Source organism: Lithobates pipiens, unplaced genomic scaffold, assembly GCF_037356315.1.
Source record: "Lithobates pipiens isolate NorthernLeopardFrog02 unplaced genomic scaffold, aLitPip1_a1.2 Scaffold_13, whole genome shotgun sequence".
Lineage (NCBI taxonomy): Eukaryota > Metazoa > Chordata > Amphibia > Anura > Ranidae > Lithobates > Lithobates pipiens.
The window spans coordinates 348,269,690-348,287,567 of record NW_027507718.1 but is presented as its reverse complement, the minus strand read 5'-3'; the positions used below and the strand labels follow the sequence as shown (position 1 = coordinate 348,287,567).

General features: G+C 41.3%; 1 protein-coding gene across 1 annotated transcript in view; it reads left to right on the top strand.

The window, feature by feature from the left end:
• The window catches only part of CTSO (cathepsin O), a 41,888-nt gene extending 31,974 nt beyond the window's left edge, over positions 1-9,914 (top strand). Inside the window, exons 6-8 of the mRNA XM_077477102.1 lie at positions 4,129-4,292; positions 6,706-6,798; positions 9,123-9,914. Of these exons, the coding sequence (XP_077333228.1) occupies positions 4,129-4,292; positions 6,706-6,798; positions 9,123-9,157 (292 nt within the window). The 3' untranslated portion in view covers positions 9,158-9,914. The remainder of the gene's footprint in view (positions 1-4,128; positions 4,293-6,705; positions 6,799-9,122) is intronic.
• Positions 9,915-17,878: the final 7,964 nt, after the last annotated feature.

The following is a 17,878-nucleotide window of genomic DNA, read 5'->3' as shown; positions in this document are numbered from 1 at the left end:
CATCAGTGCCGCCTATCAGTGCCACATATCAGTGTCCATCAATGCCACCTCATCAGTGCCACATCATTGGTGCCCATCAGTGCCGCCTTATCAGTGCCCATCAGTGTAGCCCCATCAGTGCCCATCAGTGAAGGAGAAAACGTACTTATTTACAAAGTTTTGAAACTGAAACAAAAAAAATTTTTTTTATTTGTAGCGCAAAAAATAAAAACCGTAGAGGTGATCAAATACCACCAAAAGAAAGCTCTATTTGTGGGAAAAAAATGATAAAAATGTCATTTGGGTACAGTGTAGCATGACCGCGCAATTGTCATTCAAAGTGCGACAGCACTGAAAGCTCAAAATTGGTCTGGGCAGGAAGGTGTTTAAGTGCCCTGTATTGAAGTGGTTAAGTTTATCTGAAGGAGACTCCTTTTTTTTTTTGTCAATTGGTTTCCCTGTTTGTTTTACCTGAAGGTTCTAGCAGGAGTTAGGCTACTTCTTGATCCACTATCTCTAGGTGTTTTTAGTCATCTCATTTCTCAGGGCTTTAGTATCAAGGAGGGGATTCCTCCTTTCCCAGCCAAGGCTCATTCCAAAAGGAATGTCAGTGTTTACTTTACATGTTTACGACATTCTACTAGATAGATAATTGCATCTCTGTGGATGCAAGTTTTAAATGAAAGGTCTTGCAGGCAACTTTTGTGGTGGGATTGTCCCCTCTTCTGTTTTGGGTTGCTGGCCTTATCTCTGTGTTGCCCACCCTTCATGTTCATTGCTTTGGGACATTCCAATTAGACATGAATAGTATCTCCTCTGTATCCTGTGATGTATGATTAAGACATTAAGATTTTTGGTTTACCTGTAAAATCGTTCGAGTGCATCACAGGATGCAGAGATACCTCCCTTCTTGTTTGCTCACATGTGCTTGCTACAGAACTGAGTCTTAAAGTGGTTGTAAACCCTCCAATACAACTTTATCTCTCTGTAATCTAGATAGCACAGGCAGCTGATTGCTGCTTGTGAAAGTTTACTCGCTGTATTCAATTCCATAGAAATCACCGTGCAAGTTTGAGTGACGTCAGGCGCGATTGCGTACTAGGTATTTTCATTAACGGAATTCTATGTTTACTGTTTCTATCTCCCCTACATTAGTATAGACGAGCTTCAGAGGGACTGAGGGAAATCTTGCGATGCTGCTGTGATCATCTCCTGATCTCCCCCTTGTGACGGTGCTACGGCACATGTGCGAGTTTTACAAAGGGTAAGGGCAAATGTGACAACCACAATAGATTCATGAAAGTAATGGCGTGGCCATTACTAGTACTAGTAATGGCGTGGCCAATACCCGGAAATGGAGATATAATAAAGATGATAAATAAGGTATTTCCCGACCTCGTTTTATGCCAATTTAACTGTATTAACATTTGTAATTAGCCATAATATTTATATGTTGAAAAAATAAGAAAAATCACCGGTTGTTTACTTCCCCTTTAACCTTAGTGGAGCTGGGAGGGCCTATCCCTGCATGGGGATTCTTGTCTGTCTTTGGTGAGTGCCTGTTCACTTAAAGCTGGCAGCATAATTCATGTAGTCTTAAATATTACCTCCTTTGTGTCATGTTTTGTACTCCCAAGAAGATTTTACAGGTAAAACAAAAATCCTCGTTTAGTTATTATTTAAGTATTTACCTTCACCATTTTTTCAATTTTACATGCTTTTATTTTTGCTATTGTATTAAAGCGGTTGTATACTCAATTTTTTTACTTTTACCTACAGGAAAGCCTATAGTAAGGTGTGTGTGTGTGTGTGTGTGTGTGTGTGTTTTTTTTAAGGGTGCAATGGGTTTCAAATAAATGGCTCCAGAGGGTTATCCATTCAGCTTTTCTGAACCTACTCTTGTAGAAAACGTGGTCTCTCCTTAGCCCTATTATTTTAAACTTTTATTGCAGAAAGAAAGAAAAACAATTCAAAACATGTGGAGGCCTCTGAAAATTTGCTGTCAGACATCAGCTATCATGTAAACTGCAGCACTGGTGTTTGTTTAACTTGAGTCAATGTACTTTCTACCAGCTGAGCTTTTAAAAATGTACATTTAGGATATTTATTCTATTCCCTTTACAAACATCATGAATGTACATAGCAGGTCCATAGGTTCATGAGTGATTCTGGATAAATAGTATCTCTACATGACTAAATACTGCAAGTCATGAAAAGGGGCACTAATGCATAGCTTCCACCATCTGCTGGTGTGCTTCCATCTAATTGTTTTTTACATGTCTCAGGTGAGAACTGTGACCAGTATTTTACAAGTGTGTTCAGCAATCATAATCCTATATCATTACTGCAACAGTCCACCATTCTTGGAAATCAGCTATATATATATTACTGTAGATGATACAGTAGTTGTAATTCCTTGAGGCATCTCCGCTAAATTATAAAAGAGGTGACAAACACTGATGTCCAGCAATCTTGATACTGTGCCCCTGCTGGACAACAATAGTTGGCACGTTTTATAATTTAGATGAAACTCCTTATGTGAAGGAAGTACAGCTACTCTCCTAGCTACATTCACATATAGATATACTTTCCTTTTAATAGAGGACTGTTTGAGTATTAATGTGAAATTACGGTCGGATGGCACAGTTGTGTGATACTTGCTAGAGACATCTTATGTAAAAAAGAAAAAAAATGAGTGTCTCATGCGAATTGAAGCACACCAGCAGATGGTGAATACATTGGTGTAGATACACAGTATCAGAGTGGTGATACCACTTATCCAGTTTCAAACACATATCTCCGCCACAGTCAGTGCATGTTAATAGACAAAATGCTGTCTTCATTTTTAATTAGTGGTGTAATGCAATGCACACTTTGTGTGAATTTGTTTTTTCTATTTGGTGAAACTGCATCTCTGTGCATCTACATAAATGTAATTAAACTGTCCAGATAATCCTCTTTCTAATCACAGATTATGTTTCAGTGTTTTCTGTAGTTTCAATAGCTAACATATTTTCGTTCTCTGCTGTTTTTAATATATATTGAAGATAAATGATATATTTTTTTTTTTTTTACAAATACATAATTTTCTAATCCAGTCTTATCAGAAGACTTGCCCTTCAAAAGTGTCAAAATCATACATAAAACAGTTGAGATATGTTGGAAAAATGTCCCTGTAAAGTAATTTAAAATGTTAGTAGATTCCTATTGCTTTGTCATTTCATACAAGCACCAGTGAATTAAAAATGCTTTTAAATTCGGGAGCCCTTTTCAATGTACACAGCCTTTCTCTGCCCTTGCTGTGATAATTCTGAAATCTGTTGGCGTGCTAAGAAAAGCATACTTTGCTTACATGGGCAGTTTAGAAACATGAAAGTGAATAGTGAAGTTCCTGGTTGTAACAACTAATCTGAATTCTCCCAGGCTACAAGACTTTGGTCTGGCCTCCACTGGAGTATTCCGTCCAGTTCTGGGCATCGGTCCTCAGGAAGGATGTACTGGAAATGAAGCTAGTACAAAGAAGGGCAACAAAGCTAATAAAGGGTCTGGAGGATATTAGTTATGAACAAAGGTTGCGAGCACTGAACTTCTTCTCTCTGGAGAAGAAACACTAGGAGAGTGGATATGATTTAAATTTACAAATACCATACTGGTGACCCCACAATAGGGATACATTTTTTTTGCAGAAGGGAATTCAATAAGACACGTGGTCACTCACTAAAATTAGAAGAAAAGAAGTTTAACCTTAAACTGCGTAGAGGGTTCTTTACTTTAAGAGCAGCAAGGATGCGGAATTCCCTTCCACAGGTGGTGGTCTCAGCAGGGAGCATCGATGGTTTTGAAAAACTATTAGATAAGCACCTGAGTGACCACAACATACAGGCATATACAATGTAATACTGACATATCATCACACACATAGGTTGGACTTGTCTTTTTTTTAACCGCACCTACTATATAACTATGTAACTTTGCATTTGTTGTGCATGTTACAATTTTTTTTTTATTTCCTGAACTTTTAGTAGTTATAATAATAATAATTTAAATGTGTTCTACTGGTTGCTGACACATCAGCAAATAATATTTGATACTTTTGCTAATTTTGATTATTTAGTGGCATAGGTTTTGATTAATTTCCTTATTTTTTAGTGATTCTGAAAATGTGATTATGAAGTTGCTGATACACTATGGTCCATTAGCCGTTATTGTTGATGCACTTAGCTGGCAGGATTATCTTGGAGGCATAATTCAGTATCATTGTTCTAGCGGCCATTCAAACCATGCTGTCCTTGTAGTTGGCTATGATAAATCAGGTAAGAAGACATTGATATTTATGGCTAATTCATTTGAAATCCTGGGTGTCCCATGATGGGTTTGATTTGTCATTGTTTTGGCTACTACTATACAGTAGTTGTGTTTCCTCTAAGGTATGTAATAGGACATTTCACCATCACCCTTGTTGAAAGTATAACTTCTGGGAAGTATTTTATAGCCATAAACCACAAATGTATACCTTATCTCCATGTTTCTGTAAAATAGTGTTTCTTTAACCACTTGCCGACCAGCGCACGACGATGTACGTCGACAGAATGGCACGGGCAGGCAAATGGGCGTACATGTAGGTCCCTTTAAATTTGCTGCCCTGCCATCGGGCAGCGCGCTCCCGCGCTGGTCTGGACCCCCGTGAGTCCAGTCGCGGGACCCGCGGGCATCCCCGCGATCGTCTCACGGAGCGGCCAAATTAAGAAATGTCGTTGTAAACAGCATTTCTTCATTCTGCCTAGCAACTAGTGACGCTGATCTCTGCTCCATGTGATTGGAGCAGAGATCAGTGTTCACTAAATGAAAGCCCAACCCCCCCCACAGTTAGTAACACACCCCTAGGAACACTTAACCCCTACACTGCCACCCACTGGTTAACCCGTTCCCTGCCAGTGTCATTTACACAGGAATCACTGCATTTGTATAGCAGTGATTACTGTATAAATGACTGGTCCCAAAAATGTGTCAAAAATGTCCGATGGGTCCCCTACAATGTCGCAGTCACAATAAAAATCGCTGATCGCCGCCATTACTAGTAAAAAAAATAATAAAAAATTATTAATAAAAATGCTATAAAACTATCCCTATTTTGTAAACGCTATAACTTTTGCGCAAACCAATCAATAATCGCTTATTGCGATTTTTTTTTACCAAAAATATGTAGAAGAATACGTATCGGCCTAAACTGAGGGAAAAAAATGTTTTTTTATATATTTTTGGGGGATATTTATTATAACAAAAAGTAAAAAATAATGCGTTTTTTTCAAAATTGTCGCTCTATTTTTATTTATAGCGCAAAAAATAAAAATCGCAGGGGTGATCAAATACCACCAAAAGAAAGCTCTATTTGTGGGAAAAAAAGGACGTCAATTTTGTTTGGGAGCCACGTCGCACGACCGCGCAATTGTCAGTTAAAGTGACGCAGTGCCGAATCGCAAAAAGTGGTCTGGTCTTTGACCAGCAAATTGGTCCGGTCTGAAAGTGGTTAATATAGTCATTTGTTTTATTGGCAATATATTTACATAGCTAACATTTACTAATGTTCTGCAGTAGGAGTTTTCTCTATTTGTATGGTCACAGGCTGTATTGCAAAGTTATCACTCATTGTTTGGGAAATGTGTAACTGCAGCATAAAGGTACTTTGGGTGCCCAAAGACAACCCGTGATCATCAGCTTAACGTTTTAACAATCCCAATCATTGGACAACTTGAGCCAACTATTATCAAGGAGGGGATTTACATCATCTTTCAAACTGAATTTTGATGGATAAGTCTTGCCCTGTGTTCTCTTTAAATTATGCCAACAGTTTCTGAAAAAAACAAAACTGTATTCTCGGCAGAATGAGAGTATACGATTCTACATACATTGAGGGAGATTTACTAAAACTCGTGTGCACAGAATCAGGTGCAGCTGTACATAGTAAGCAATCAGCTTCTAACTTCAGCTTGTTCATTTAAGCATTGACAATAAAACCTAAAAGTTGCACCAGCTTTAGTAAATCTTCCCCATTGTCTTCCGTGTCCAGGTCCCTAATTGACAAAGATTTGGGGGGCACACCCTAAAAAATGCATTAAAGATGGTGCAGCCGTAGGACCATACAAACAGAACAAAAGATTACAGCGCACAGAAACAAAAATGACATTTAACTCCTGCAAGGCTATTTAAAACACCTGAATATATTCCTAAAATATGGGGATTTAGTTACACTGTATGGCTGTACAGTGCTAAGCTCATTACTATGTTAAAGTGCCCCATTATTAGTTGGTCCTACACTATCCATAGAATGAAAGATCCTGCTTCTCTGAACCATGGGAGAAATACACTTCTCTATATGGGAGAACTAAAGTCCTTTACCTGCACCAGATTTTGCACTCTCCAGTTTTAGTAAATCAACCCCATGGCATCATACAGAATAATGAATGGGCAAAAAAACATTCAAGTTGGGATTTCTGACTTTGTATTTGGATTACGTGAAAATGTGTTTAAGCATTATGTAATAACTAAGTTATACTCTCTGGAATACGGTTGAAAACATTCTCAGACTTTCTTTATATACACCAGCTAATACTTTTCATGGCTGGTACACATTTCATGCAAATGTTTACCTCCTCCTTTACTTTGTTGCGCTTGTATTTGTAACTTCTGGTCTGTGTGGAATATTATTTTTGTTTTAATGTTTTTTAGGTGATATTCCTTATTGGATTGTGAAAAACTCTTGGGGTACATCTTGGGGTATAGATGGCTATGTACATATAAAAATGGGAGGTAATTTATGTGGTAAGTTTATTTTTTGCAAATAACAGTTTATTTTTCGTAGTCGCATGACAAAAGTAATAGCACAGGCATACAGCAACAGCAGTATGGCTCCCAATATGTGGTAAGTTTAAATGATCTCTAAAAACAAATTATATTTACTCATTATACTCACTGCAGTTGGTTAAATAGCATGTAGTACAGTTCTCCTTAAACTGACCTTAAAACTTTACACCCGGGGCTGGGGACATACATCATTATTATTTATATCCATATAGGTTTCTCAGTCACCCTAATCCAATTAAATTGGAACGTGTCAAGATACGTGATTGTTCAGTTGTCCAATGATGGACGATGTGGAAGCTTATTGTCTTGTTAACATAATTAAATTACCATGGAGGTTTATTCGTTCACATCTTTATTAAGAGTTTTATTTTATAATTTTCAGTGAAGGTTGGAAAAAGTATGTGATCTGTTTTATGAAAACAACCCCCAGCCAATGTTTTCCTGCAGCTCTTGAAGAATAAATGAAGACTGTTCTTCATTACAAAGCTGTTTATTTACATTCCTATTATTGTACTTCTTCAAGTGATATTTTATTACTGTTTTGTTTTATACCTTTATTAAAATTATATTGATTTTAAATTTCATTAGTGTTTTTCCATTACCAAGTACCGGTATGGTCCAATTCATTATATGGCTGAATGGAACCACATATGGGGTTGGTGTGAGCGACTACCCGGTATTTCCATTTAAGCCTTTTCCTTTAAAACTTTATTTACATTCCTGAATTTCATAAGATTCCCTATGTGAAATGTTTCTGGTCATCCCACAGCATTTCAATTGTATTGAAATCTGGACACAACTTTGCTCTTCCTTAATATAGAATTTCTTCTGTTTGAGTCATTCTGTTGTCTATTTAGTTATTCATTTCTTCAGTGATTATTAATATTTTTCTGATTGCACAATGTGTAGTGAAGGGGTGATAATGTCGTGATCACCAACACGTCCATTTAGAGGACACCTTCTAGACATTGACAAAAATACATGGGTATCTATGGATTGTGGCTGTGCTGAGCAAGTGACTCCTTGCGTTCCATGTGCATAGGGAAGCCACTCACACAGAAACCCAGCAGTACCTGAAAGATCATGACTATCATTATAGTAGCACCCACTTCCCCAGCAGCCTGTCAGGTGTGAGGTATGCATACGTACATTGTGCCAAGCTGGACCAATCTAAGTATGCAATACAGATACTCCTGGAATTCAGCTTTAAAAGAGAAGTATGGACTTTACATTAAAAAAAAATTCTAATCCTCCAGGTGGATGCAGCGTTGATACAATGCTGCATCTGTCTCACTACAGCTCTGCAGTGAGAACTGACTGATCAAACACCAGTGATTGCTCAGTTCTCCCCACAGCTCTGAGCAAAGAGCCAGGGCTGGTAGTCAGCATCTCTTTGCTCTGCACCCACAGTGCTCACTGGAGCATCGGGATGTGGAGGGCGGCGGGAACGGCTGGCTCAGGCTCTTGTCTGATCACTGAAAAGCTGAGCCAGGTGCCAGTCCAGGTTGCTGGGTGGACCGGCTTGGTGACATCAGCCAACAGTGAACTTTAGACTGCTGTTGGCTGACAAAGGGTCACAGGAGTGCAGAATAAGCTGCACTCTTGTGATCCATAGGAGAAGTATAGCCAAAAAAACTTTGACTATATTTCTTATTTTAAGCTGCAGATATAAACCTGCTACCTTGTTGTTCTCTTAGATTTATTTTTTTTTCATGGTAGGAAGTTCTTCCTGCCCCTCGACCTATATTCATTATACCCAAAGTTAAGAATTAGGTCTTGTTGTCGTTAAACACAGCTTTACTTGTTTTCATAATGGAGTGCTAGTTTTTTTCACACTTCTCCAACCATTGGTCAAAATCATTGTGCTGGTCTCTTTGAAACTGTAGAATTGTATTTAAGGAGCGTAGTGGTTTTCTTCTATGTTGTGTGTTTACACACACCATTCTTGCTCTGTATTTTTCTTACAGAGGCAAAATAATAAGGGACTTCATCACCTATTTTAGTGCTGCATGTTGTACCCTTGCTGAGATCTTTGCAATGATCTCCTAGGAAGCCTAGCAGCAGTGCTGTATTTCCTCAATATGTACACAGCTTTTTTTCTTCCCTTTTTAGAAATGTTTTTGTAGCCTTTTTACCTTTTTTCTTTAGATCTTCTGAAATGTCTTTTTATCAGTTTGTAATATGTTTGTGACCTATGCTCTCCAATTCCATCTGATATATAATACAAAATTTAGCACTGTATTTCAACTGTAAACAGTATATATATATTTTTTTTTTTTCAGGAATTGCGGACTTTGTAGCTTTTCCTGAGATGTGAATTGGATAAGGTATATAAACACTTATGAATGTCCTTGAAGATGAAGATGCATCATCAAAATCCGTTATCATAACGGGCAAAAGACTATTGTTTTACAGGCCATGTTTACCGTCATAAGATTCTCTCTTTTTTTGGACAGTGCGGTAAAGAAGCCCTAGCAGTGTCACTATGATCCTTTCTTTTTATTTTTTTTACAATAACCGTTAAAACTTCAGAGCAAGCTGTTGAAGCCTAAATCCCCCCCCCCACCCACCCTTTCTCTGACCATGGAATACCTAAAAGCTTAGCAAAGACACACAAGCAAGGGTAATTAAAGTAAGAAAATGAGTCCAATAAGGAGTAGAGAAGAGGACTAAGGAGGAGGGGGGGGGGGGGAGGTCACAGAGGTGAGAATGGTCATTACACTTTTTAGCTAAGGTCCACATCCAGTCCACTATCTCTCATGTCAAACAGGATTCTCATTCTTCAATGGTTTGCCTTCCCTGATATATAAACACCTCCCTCCCCAAACAACCAAAGCTTTAATGTATTATGTAATAAATGATGTCCCACAGGTGTGCAGTTTCACCACTATAACATCTTAGTTGTGGTGCTCCACATAACTGAAGGTGCAGCTGTATGAGCCAGAAATATAGAAAGTTATGTGTAATAAGTTTTAATGAATTAATGTGGCTGCACAGCTTGCATCATATATTGGTGCAATGTTTTGTTCCCTTGTTTGTGTCCCTGTATTCAGAATCTAATTTCCTTTTTTTTTAATTTATGTCTGTTATTCTTTTTTTGTAGGAATGGGCATAGCAGTAGGGTCACAATGGCAACCCCGCTCGTCCTCCAGGGGGCCCGGGCAACAAGAGGAGCAGGGGTAGGAGGGAACTGGTCAGCTGTATTTTCCTGCAGCAGTTAACTGTTTTTCCTCCTCCCCTCCCGCTAGCATTCAGCTGGTGTAGGAAAGTACAGCTGATCGGGTCTAGTAAATGCTGCCCCCACCCCCCCTTCTGTCCCTGTTCCTCTTGCTGCCGTGGTCCCCCCCCGTGCTCCCCTGGTCCCCCTCCTTCCCCCAGCTGCTGCACAGCATGTTTTCAGGATGGGGAGTGGTTTGATGGGCTGGTAAATATGTAATTTACCAGCACCTTTCTTTCTTAACAAATGCAGTGAATGATCAGTACCAATTACTCACTTTGTTCATTCATAACTGAAGCATAGTAAACTGTGTTAGTTTAGGGTGCCAAACCCTGGTGATCTTTGATCTTTGATCTCGACCTGAACTGAAAGCCCAGAAATCTGTCATCCCCAATGTTATGGAAATGGACAAAAGCAAACATGTTTGATGTCCATCCTGGGTGGCAACCTTAGCTTGCTTTATAGATATAGTGGAGGAGTCGAGGAAGGTTGTTATTTGCAAGATTACCAGGTATAGGAAAAAAATGTAAACAAAGAAAACGAATTCACCTCATCCAGGGACTGGAAAGCTGCAATGTATTATATTTTTATTTTTGGATTTTTAGATATGCTGTAAGTATGTCTAGGTTTCCGGACTTTTTGAATGAGTTAAATACTAGGAGTGGTTTTGTTACAATAATTGTTACAATAATTGAAAGCTCAAAAGCCTTTGTAAGTTAAAGCGGCAATAAACACAAAACCAAAAATATAATACATTGCAGCTTGCCAATCATTAGCTGGGGTGACTGCATTTGTTTAGCTTTTTAGGCCCCCCCCCCCCCATTTTCACCTGGTAATCTGTCCAGTAAAAAACCTTCTGTATTAGAGCTCCCCCAGTCTGAATGAAGGAGGCACAGAAGAGAGCAGCATTGGTGGTCTGGGGGGAGGGGAGTATTTGTGTATTTAAATCTGCATCTAACATTTAATACATTGAAGACAAACTTAAGCTCACACTTTTATAAGCAGTTACACCAAACTGATTTTTTCCTTTTGGGATACAAGTTTTACATAAAAGCTGATCATTGTAAGCACCCCTGTAACTGATACATTCTGCTGGACAGCTTGTTCTGTTGAAAAACAATAGACTTACTGGCAGGATCACCAGGTAACAAACGGGAAAAGAAAGCCTAAAAAATAAAACAAATGCAGCCATTGCATATAAGAATTGGTGAGCTGCAATAAAATAAATGTTTGGTTTTGGGTTTAATACTGCTTTGCGGCCGGTTCACACCACAAGTAGCCCAGTATATTGTTTTTCTACATCAAAAACGCATGGATAGTAGGTTATATGGTTTCCAGTGGCACAGTTCACACCAGTGCGGTCAGTTCCAGGAAAAAAAAAGTAGAACATGCTGCTTTTCTTCTGCACTGAACTGTACTGCAACACAGTAAAAGGCATAAAAAAAAGCACTGGAATGCACATATCCTTAAGGTTAAAAAAAAGAGCGGAAAAATGGACCGGAACGTGTCAAGAGTGCATGTAGAAACGCGGAATGCATTTCTATGGTGTGAACTGGCCCTTAGGTTTGATTCACACGAATGTGTTTTTTTGATGCTTTGCATTTTTCAGAAATGCAGGGAATTTTTTTTAACGTGGGTTCCTATGGAACACATTCACATCAGTGCATTTTTGAAAAGGGTCTGGTACCTTTTTTTTCCCCACAAAATGCAGTGTTTTGCATGTAATAGACTTCAATAGACCCGTATCCAAATGCAAGTACTGCGATTTTGATGCAATTTTGCCACTATTCGCGTTTTGTACTTTGAGTTTTTTTTTTTTACATTCACTGTATACAGCCGCCGCGTCCTTAACAGCCATCATCAGCTGTCAGCAGGCTTCCCCGGTGACAGCTGAATGTAAAAAACAAAATTGGCGGTTAAAAAAATGGCATGCCCCCCCCAAAGACCACCAAATCCATACCAGACTCTTATCTTAGCATGCAGCCCGGTAGGTAAGAAAAGAGGAGGGGACAAGCGAGAGCCCCCTCCTGAACCATACCAGGCCGCATGCCCTCAATATGGGGGGGTGGGTGTTTTGGTGCGCCACTCCACCCCAAAGCAACTTGCCCCCATTTTGATGGGGACAAGGGCATCTTCCCGACTTCCCTGTCCGATGGTTGTCACTGTCTGCGGGTGAGGGGCCTATTGGAATCTGGAAGCCCCCTTTAACAAGGGGACCCTTTAGATTCCCCCCCATGTGAATGGGTATCGGATACATCGTACCCCTTACCCATTCACCAAAAAAGCTGTGAAATGTAAAGAAAAACAAGAGCTGTTTTTTATTAAAAAATATCCTTTATTAAAAAAATAGCTCTGAGCCGTCTTCTCCCCGAGCCGTCTTCTCCCGCTGCCCCAAAGCACCCACCCCCCCATATTGAGGGCATGCAGTCTGGTATGGTTCAGGAGGGGGGTCTTGCTTGCCCCCTCCCTTCCCTGACCTGCGCCATTTAAAAAAAAAAATTTGGTGGGGGGCCGCCCTTTTTTTTTTTTAATGAATTTTTTTCAGTCTGCAATTTTGTTTTTTACATCATCGGTTGCTAAGGATGCAGCTGCCAGCTTCCCCACCCCCTCCTTAGCAACCAGCTATATACAGTGAATGTAAAAAAAACACAAATTGTGGCAAAATTTCAGTAAAAATTTGGTTACAAAAACGCAGAAAGCACAGCAAAAAGCACTGCAGAAATGCTCAAAAGCAACATGCCTAGATGTGAATCGAGCCTTAATGTTAGATCCAGTCAAATAGTGCTTTCAGAGAACTAAAAATTCAACAAAATTGGGAGATTCTTTTTTTTTTTTTATTGTATTTTTATTAAATTTCAAAGCAAGTACAAAATAATCAAGCAATGAAATGATCAGTAAGCAGAAATAAACATAGATTATAACGTAAGCGTTCACTACAGAAGTCAGATATTAATGTCCACAGATGCAGGCACAAAAGTGAACTGCAAAACTGCTACAGTTAAAGTAAATAACATACAGTTTATGAAAAAACGAAAGTCAGTGCGACAATAGGCCGGAGGCCAGAGATAGACAAAACAACAAAACAGCCATAAGAACATCATGGTAAATCTCAGGGGAAGGGGAGAGAGTCACCGGACTAGTACATAGCGAAAGTTAATGGGAGGGGGAAGGATGGGCGCAGAGGCCGGAAAGGATGTACTACCACCGGCAACTGCAGCCGTTAAGGGTGTACAAATGGGGGACCCAAATTCCGATCGATCCTAGGGTTCCCAGACTTTATCAAACTGGGAAACCAAGTCAAGTACCGAAGCCGTCATGTACTCCATTCTCCGTATTTCGGACACCAATTGGAGAAATCTAGGCGGGGGGGTTGCGCCAGACAACCAGCATAACGGTATGAGCCTCTTAGCAGCTAATAGAATATATGAGATCAGCCGGTTGGTATTTTTGGGTAGGCCTGGGATAGGGAGACCCAACAAACAGTGTAGGGGATCGATCGTAAAGGACACCCCCATCACCTCCATCATCAACGATCCCACCTCTAACCAAAAAGGACGTATCAGGGAGCACTTCCAGAAGATGTGGAACAGTGACCCGACCTCGAGCCCACATCTCCAGCATCGCGGCGAGACTGAGGGATCAAATTTGTGGATGACGTTGGGGGTCCTATACCAGAACATGAGAATTTTAATTGCCGTTTCCCTTTGCGTGACACACTTAGAGGACTTAAAAGTAGAGGCCCAAATCTTATCTCATGTCTGTAGGGGGATGGGTTTGTCTATCAACTGAGACCATTTACTTATATACAGATGTGTAAGTTCGTTTAAGGGGGTCGACTCATGGAGGATTCGGTGGATGGAGGAGATTAGATGTAATTGGTGGGGACACTGGGCGCAAAGGTGTTCAAAAGCCGTGGGATTGTCAAGGGTTAAGGTCAGAGATTTGGAGCTGAAAAGGTGCCTAACCTGTAGGTAAAAGTAAAACGAGTGCTTGGGGATGCCATATTTGTCACGTAAGGTTTCAAAGGTGTGAAGCCTACGTGAGATGGGGTGCACCAGGTTTCTGAGTTGGAAAGGGGGGGGGGGGGGGTCTAACCACGTGAAGATCCTGCCCAAAGACAGTCCATCCGGGATACTGGGGTTGAACAACACGTTCGTGAGGGGGGGGGGCAGGGCGAAGAAAGGGAGTACTTTTTGTTGCATCTTTGCCATATGTCCAGGGTGAAGGACATTGGAGCCGTACATTGGCTCCTAAGGTTCGGTTGCAGAGGGGAAGGGGCACCCCAGATCAAGGAGCATTGGTGCACCGGATACAGGACCCCCTTCTCAATGGCAGCCCACTGACTCGTGGCGTTAAGAGAGGACCAAGAGGTAATCATTCGTAAGTGAGTGGCATGGTACTATTTCACGATATCCGGAGCCCCCAGACCTCCCCGATCTCGAGGTGCAAATACCACTGAACTGGCAAGGCGGTGAGATGTGTCAGCCCATATACATTTTAAAAACCGTCTTTGGAGAAGTTTAAGCTGGGGGGTTGGAAGGGTGACTGGCAGTGTCTCAAAATGATAGAGCAGCCTGGGCAAAACTGACATTTTGAGGACGTTGATCCTGCCCAAGAGGGATAGAGGGTATTTGGACCAAGTCAGTAGGGAGTTATAGATGTCTTGGAATAGGGGAGGGAAGTTTGCACAGAACAGATGGGAATATGAAGGGGTCAAAAAAACACCCAAATGGTTAGCAAGATGTCGTCTGTGAAGAGTGATAATTTATACTCCCCCTGTCGCATCACCACCCAGCTGATATCTGGATGAGAACGTATGGACTCGGCTAGGGGTTCTAGGCATAAAATTGGGAGATTCTTGATAAACACATGAGAATGAAGGTTTGCAAATGTATGGGATCTACCGGTATGTACTTTCTAGTTTATTGTAAAGAAATCCTTAATGTAATACATTTGTGTCAGGAAAAATGCACAATTTTAAATAACAGAATACAGCAAAGAATGTATAGAAGACTTGAATGAGAGCTATAAAGTGGTATTAAACCCAAATTAAAAAATGTAATGCATTGCAGCTTATCGATCTGTAACCTCTTCCCGCACACGCTATAGCCGAAAGACGGCTACAGCGCAGACTTACTTTGCTGGGAAGACATCCATTGACGTCCTCCCATGATCTTGCTGCCCATGCACCCACTGCAGCACACGGGCAGCACACTCTGTGATCGCTAAGTCTTTCAGACTCAGCTGACCACAGATTGGTGTAAAGGGCCAATCACAGAGGCCCTTTACCACGTGTTCAGCTGTGTCCAATGACAGATGTTCATGGATGTAAACACAAGCCGGTTATCAGCTTTCCTTTCTTCACGCTGACAACGTAAAGGAAGGGAGAAGAGAGATGGGGTTTGTGTTAAAGGGACATCTACACTGATAATCAGGACACAGACTATCAGTGCAGTTCCAAACGTGCCCATCATTGCTGCCTATCAGTGCCAACCAGTGCTGCGTCATCAGCACACATCAATGAAGGGGAAAAAAATTACCAGTTTGCAAAATTTTATAACAGACTATAACAAATGTTGTTTTTTTTTTGGTCTTTTTTGTTTAACAAAAAAAAATAAAAAAACAGTTGTGATTAAATACCACCAAAAGAAAGCTCTATTTGTGTGAAATAAAAAAAAAAAATTCATATGGGTATAGTGTAGCATGACCACGTAATTGAGGTGTCTCCACTCTGGATGGAAGAGTAACAGAGACACCTTTGGACAGCAGCATTACCAGACAAGAAAGGGTAGTGTTAGATGCACTAGCATATTAACCACTTGAGACCCGCGCTATAGCCGAATGACGGCTACAGCGCGGATCTCCTTTGCCGGGACTACGTCTATTGACGTCGTCCCGTGCACGAGCGGCCTGCGCGACCCCTGAGGGGCAAGCGCAGCGCGCTCTGTGATCGGCGAGTCTATGAGACTCGCCTGATCACTGATCCGAGCAAGGGGGTCGATCCCGACCCCTTATCACGTGATCAGCTGTCAGCCAATGACAGCTGATCATGTGATACAACGGAGCCGTTAATCGGCTATTATTCCTCCTCGCGCTCACAGCGCGAGGAGAAAAAAAAAGAGCCGATCACCGGCGGCCGTGATCGGGACATCAGTCCCGATCACGGCCAACCCTGCCAGTGCCCACCTGCCCCCTGCCAGTGCCCACCTGCCCCCTGCTTTGCCACATCAATAAAAAATGTGTCCCCCCCCTGTCAGTGCCACCCAGCAGTGCCCACAGTGCCACTCAGCAGTGCCCACAATCTGCCTCAACAAAGGTGCTGCACCCCAGTGCCACATATCTGTGCCCATCAGTGTCATCTACCAGTGCCCAGCAGTGCCGCCCATCAGTGCCCAGCAGTGCCACCTATCAGTGCCCATCAGTCCCATCTATCAGTGGTACCTATCAGTGCCCCTTAGTGCCACCCATCCGTGCCATCTTATCTGTGCCCATCTTTGCCCATCAGTGCCGCCTTATCTGTGCCCATCGGTGCCGCCTTATCTGTGCCTATTAGTGCCGCCTTAACTATGCCTATCAGTGCCCACCAGTGCAGCCTATCAGTGCCGCCTCATCAGTGCACTTCAATGAAGGAGAAAAATGACCTGTTTGCAAAATTTTATAACAAACTATTAAACATGATTTTTTTTTTGCATCTTTTTTTGTTTGTTTAGCAAAAAATAAAACTCCCAGCTGTAATTAAATACCACCAAAAGAAAGCTCTATTTGTGGGAAAAAAATTATAAAAATTTCATTTGGGTACAGTGTTGTATGCCTGCGCAATTGTCATTCAAAGTGCATCAGCGCTGAAAGCTGAAAATTGTTCTGGGCATGAGGGGGGTTTAAGTGCCCAGTAAGCAAGTGGTTAAAGCCGGCCATAGACAGTTTGAATCTCGGCCGGTTCAGCAGGAACCAGCCAGTGCCTTAAACGCTTCTCTTTTTAGAGAGCTGGACCCTGGGATCCAGTGCTTTTTATTATTAAGGCCATAAAGTTTTACTGGCGGTAGTGATTTTTATGAAGCATCTCTTTATATACACATGTGCGTCACACAAATGGGTGGTGGGGGGGGTCTTTTAAATTATTATTATTTTTTTTAATTATTATTATTGTATTCTCAATTTTGTTTTTAAATTTAACTTTATTACTTGTTGGCCTCCAATGTCTCCATTGCAGCTAATCAAGCACAGTTCGTGCTTGAGTAGCTGCTTCCCTGGCTACGGTAGTTGGGGAATGACCGCTCTGAACCAAGCGGGTATGAATACATATCGCTTCTGAGTCCATTAGTCACAGAGGAGATTGATAAATAGATGTTCTCCAAGTTCCTTCTGGATCCAGTGCCAGTCCCGTGGAGGAACAGGAGAGCCAGGGAATCACTGCAGGTGCTGGCGCCGGAGACGTATGGGGATTGTATGGTTGTTACCTTCAGAACACCGCAAAAGGGATTATGGGATAATTTTTCCTTGAAAGCCAACTGCTGTTTTGGAATCCTTTATGAATTTGGTCTGGTGCTCCTTCTTCTGGTTTAAATAGTTTTCCCAGAGATTAAATAATAGCAGCTTAAATATCATAATCTATGAGAAGACATTGCGTCAAACAGGTACTGTGTGGGGATAAGCTTCCTTGTCCTTTGTCCTGGACATACAGCAGGTGACAATCATCCCATGTGTATGGCAGCTGGTCTCCGGCTCCCAATCGGTGCTCTCAGCCAATAGCTGAGAGTGCTGATCAGATTGTTCTGGTGGAGGAGCCATCCCGCTGTCAGAACACAACAGCTCAGTGAGGAA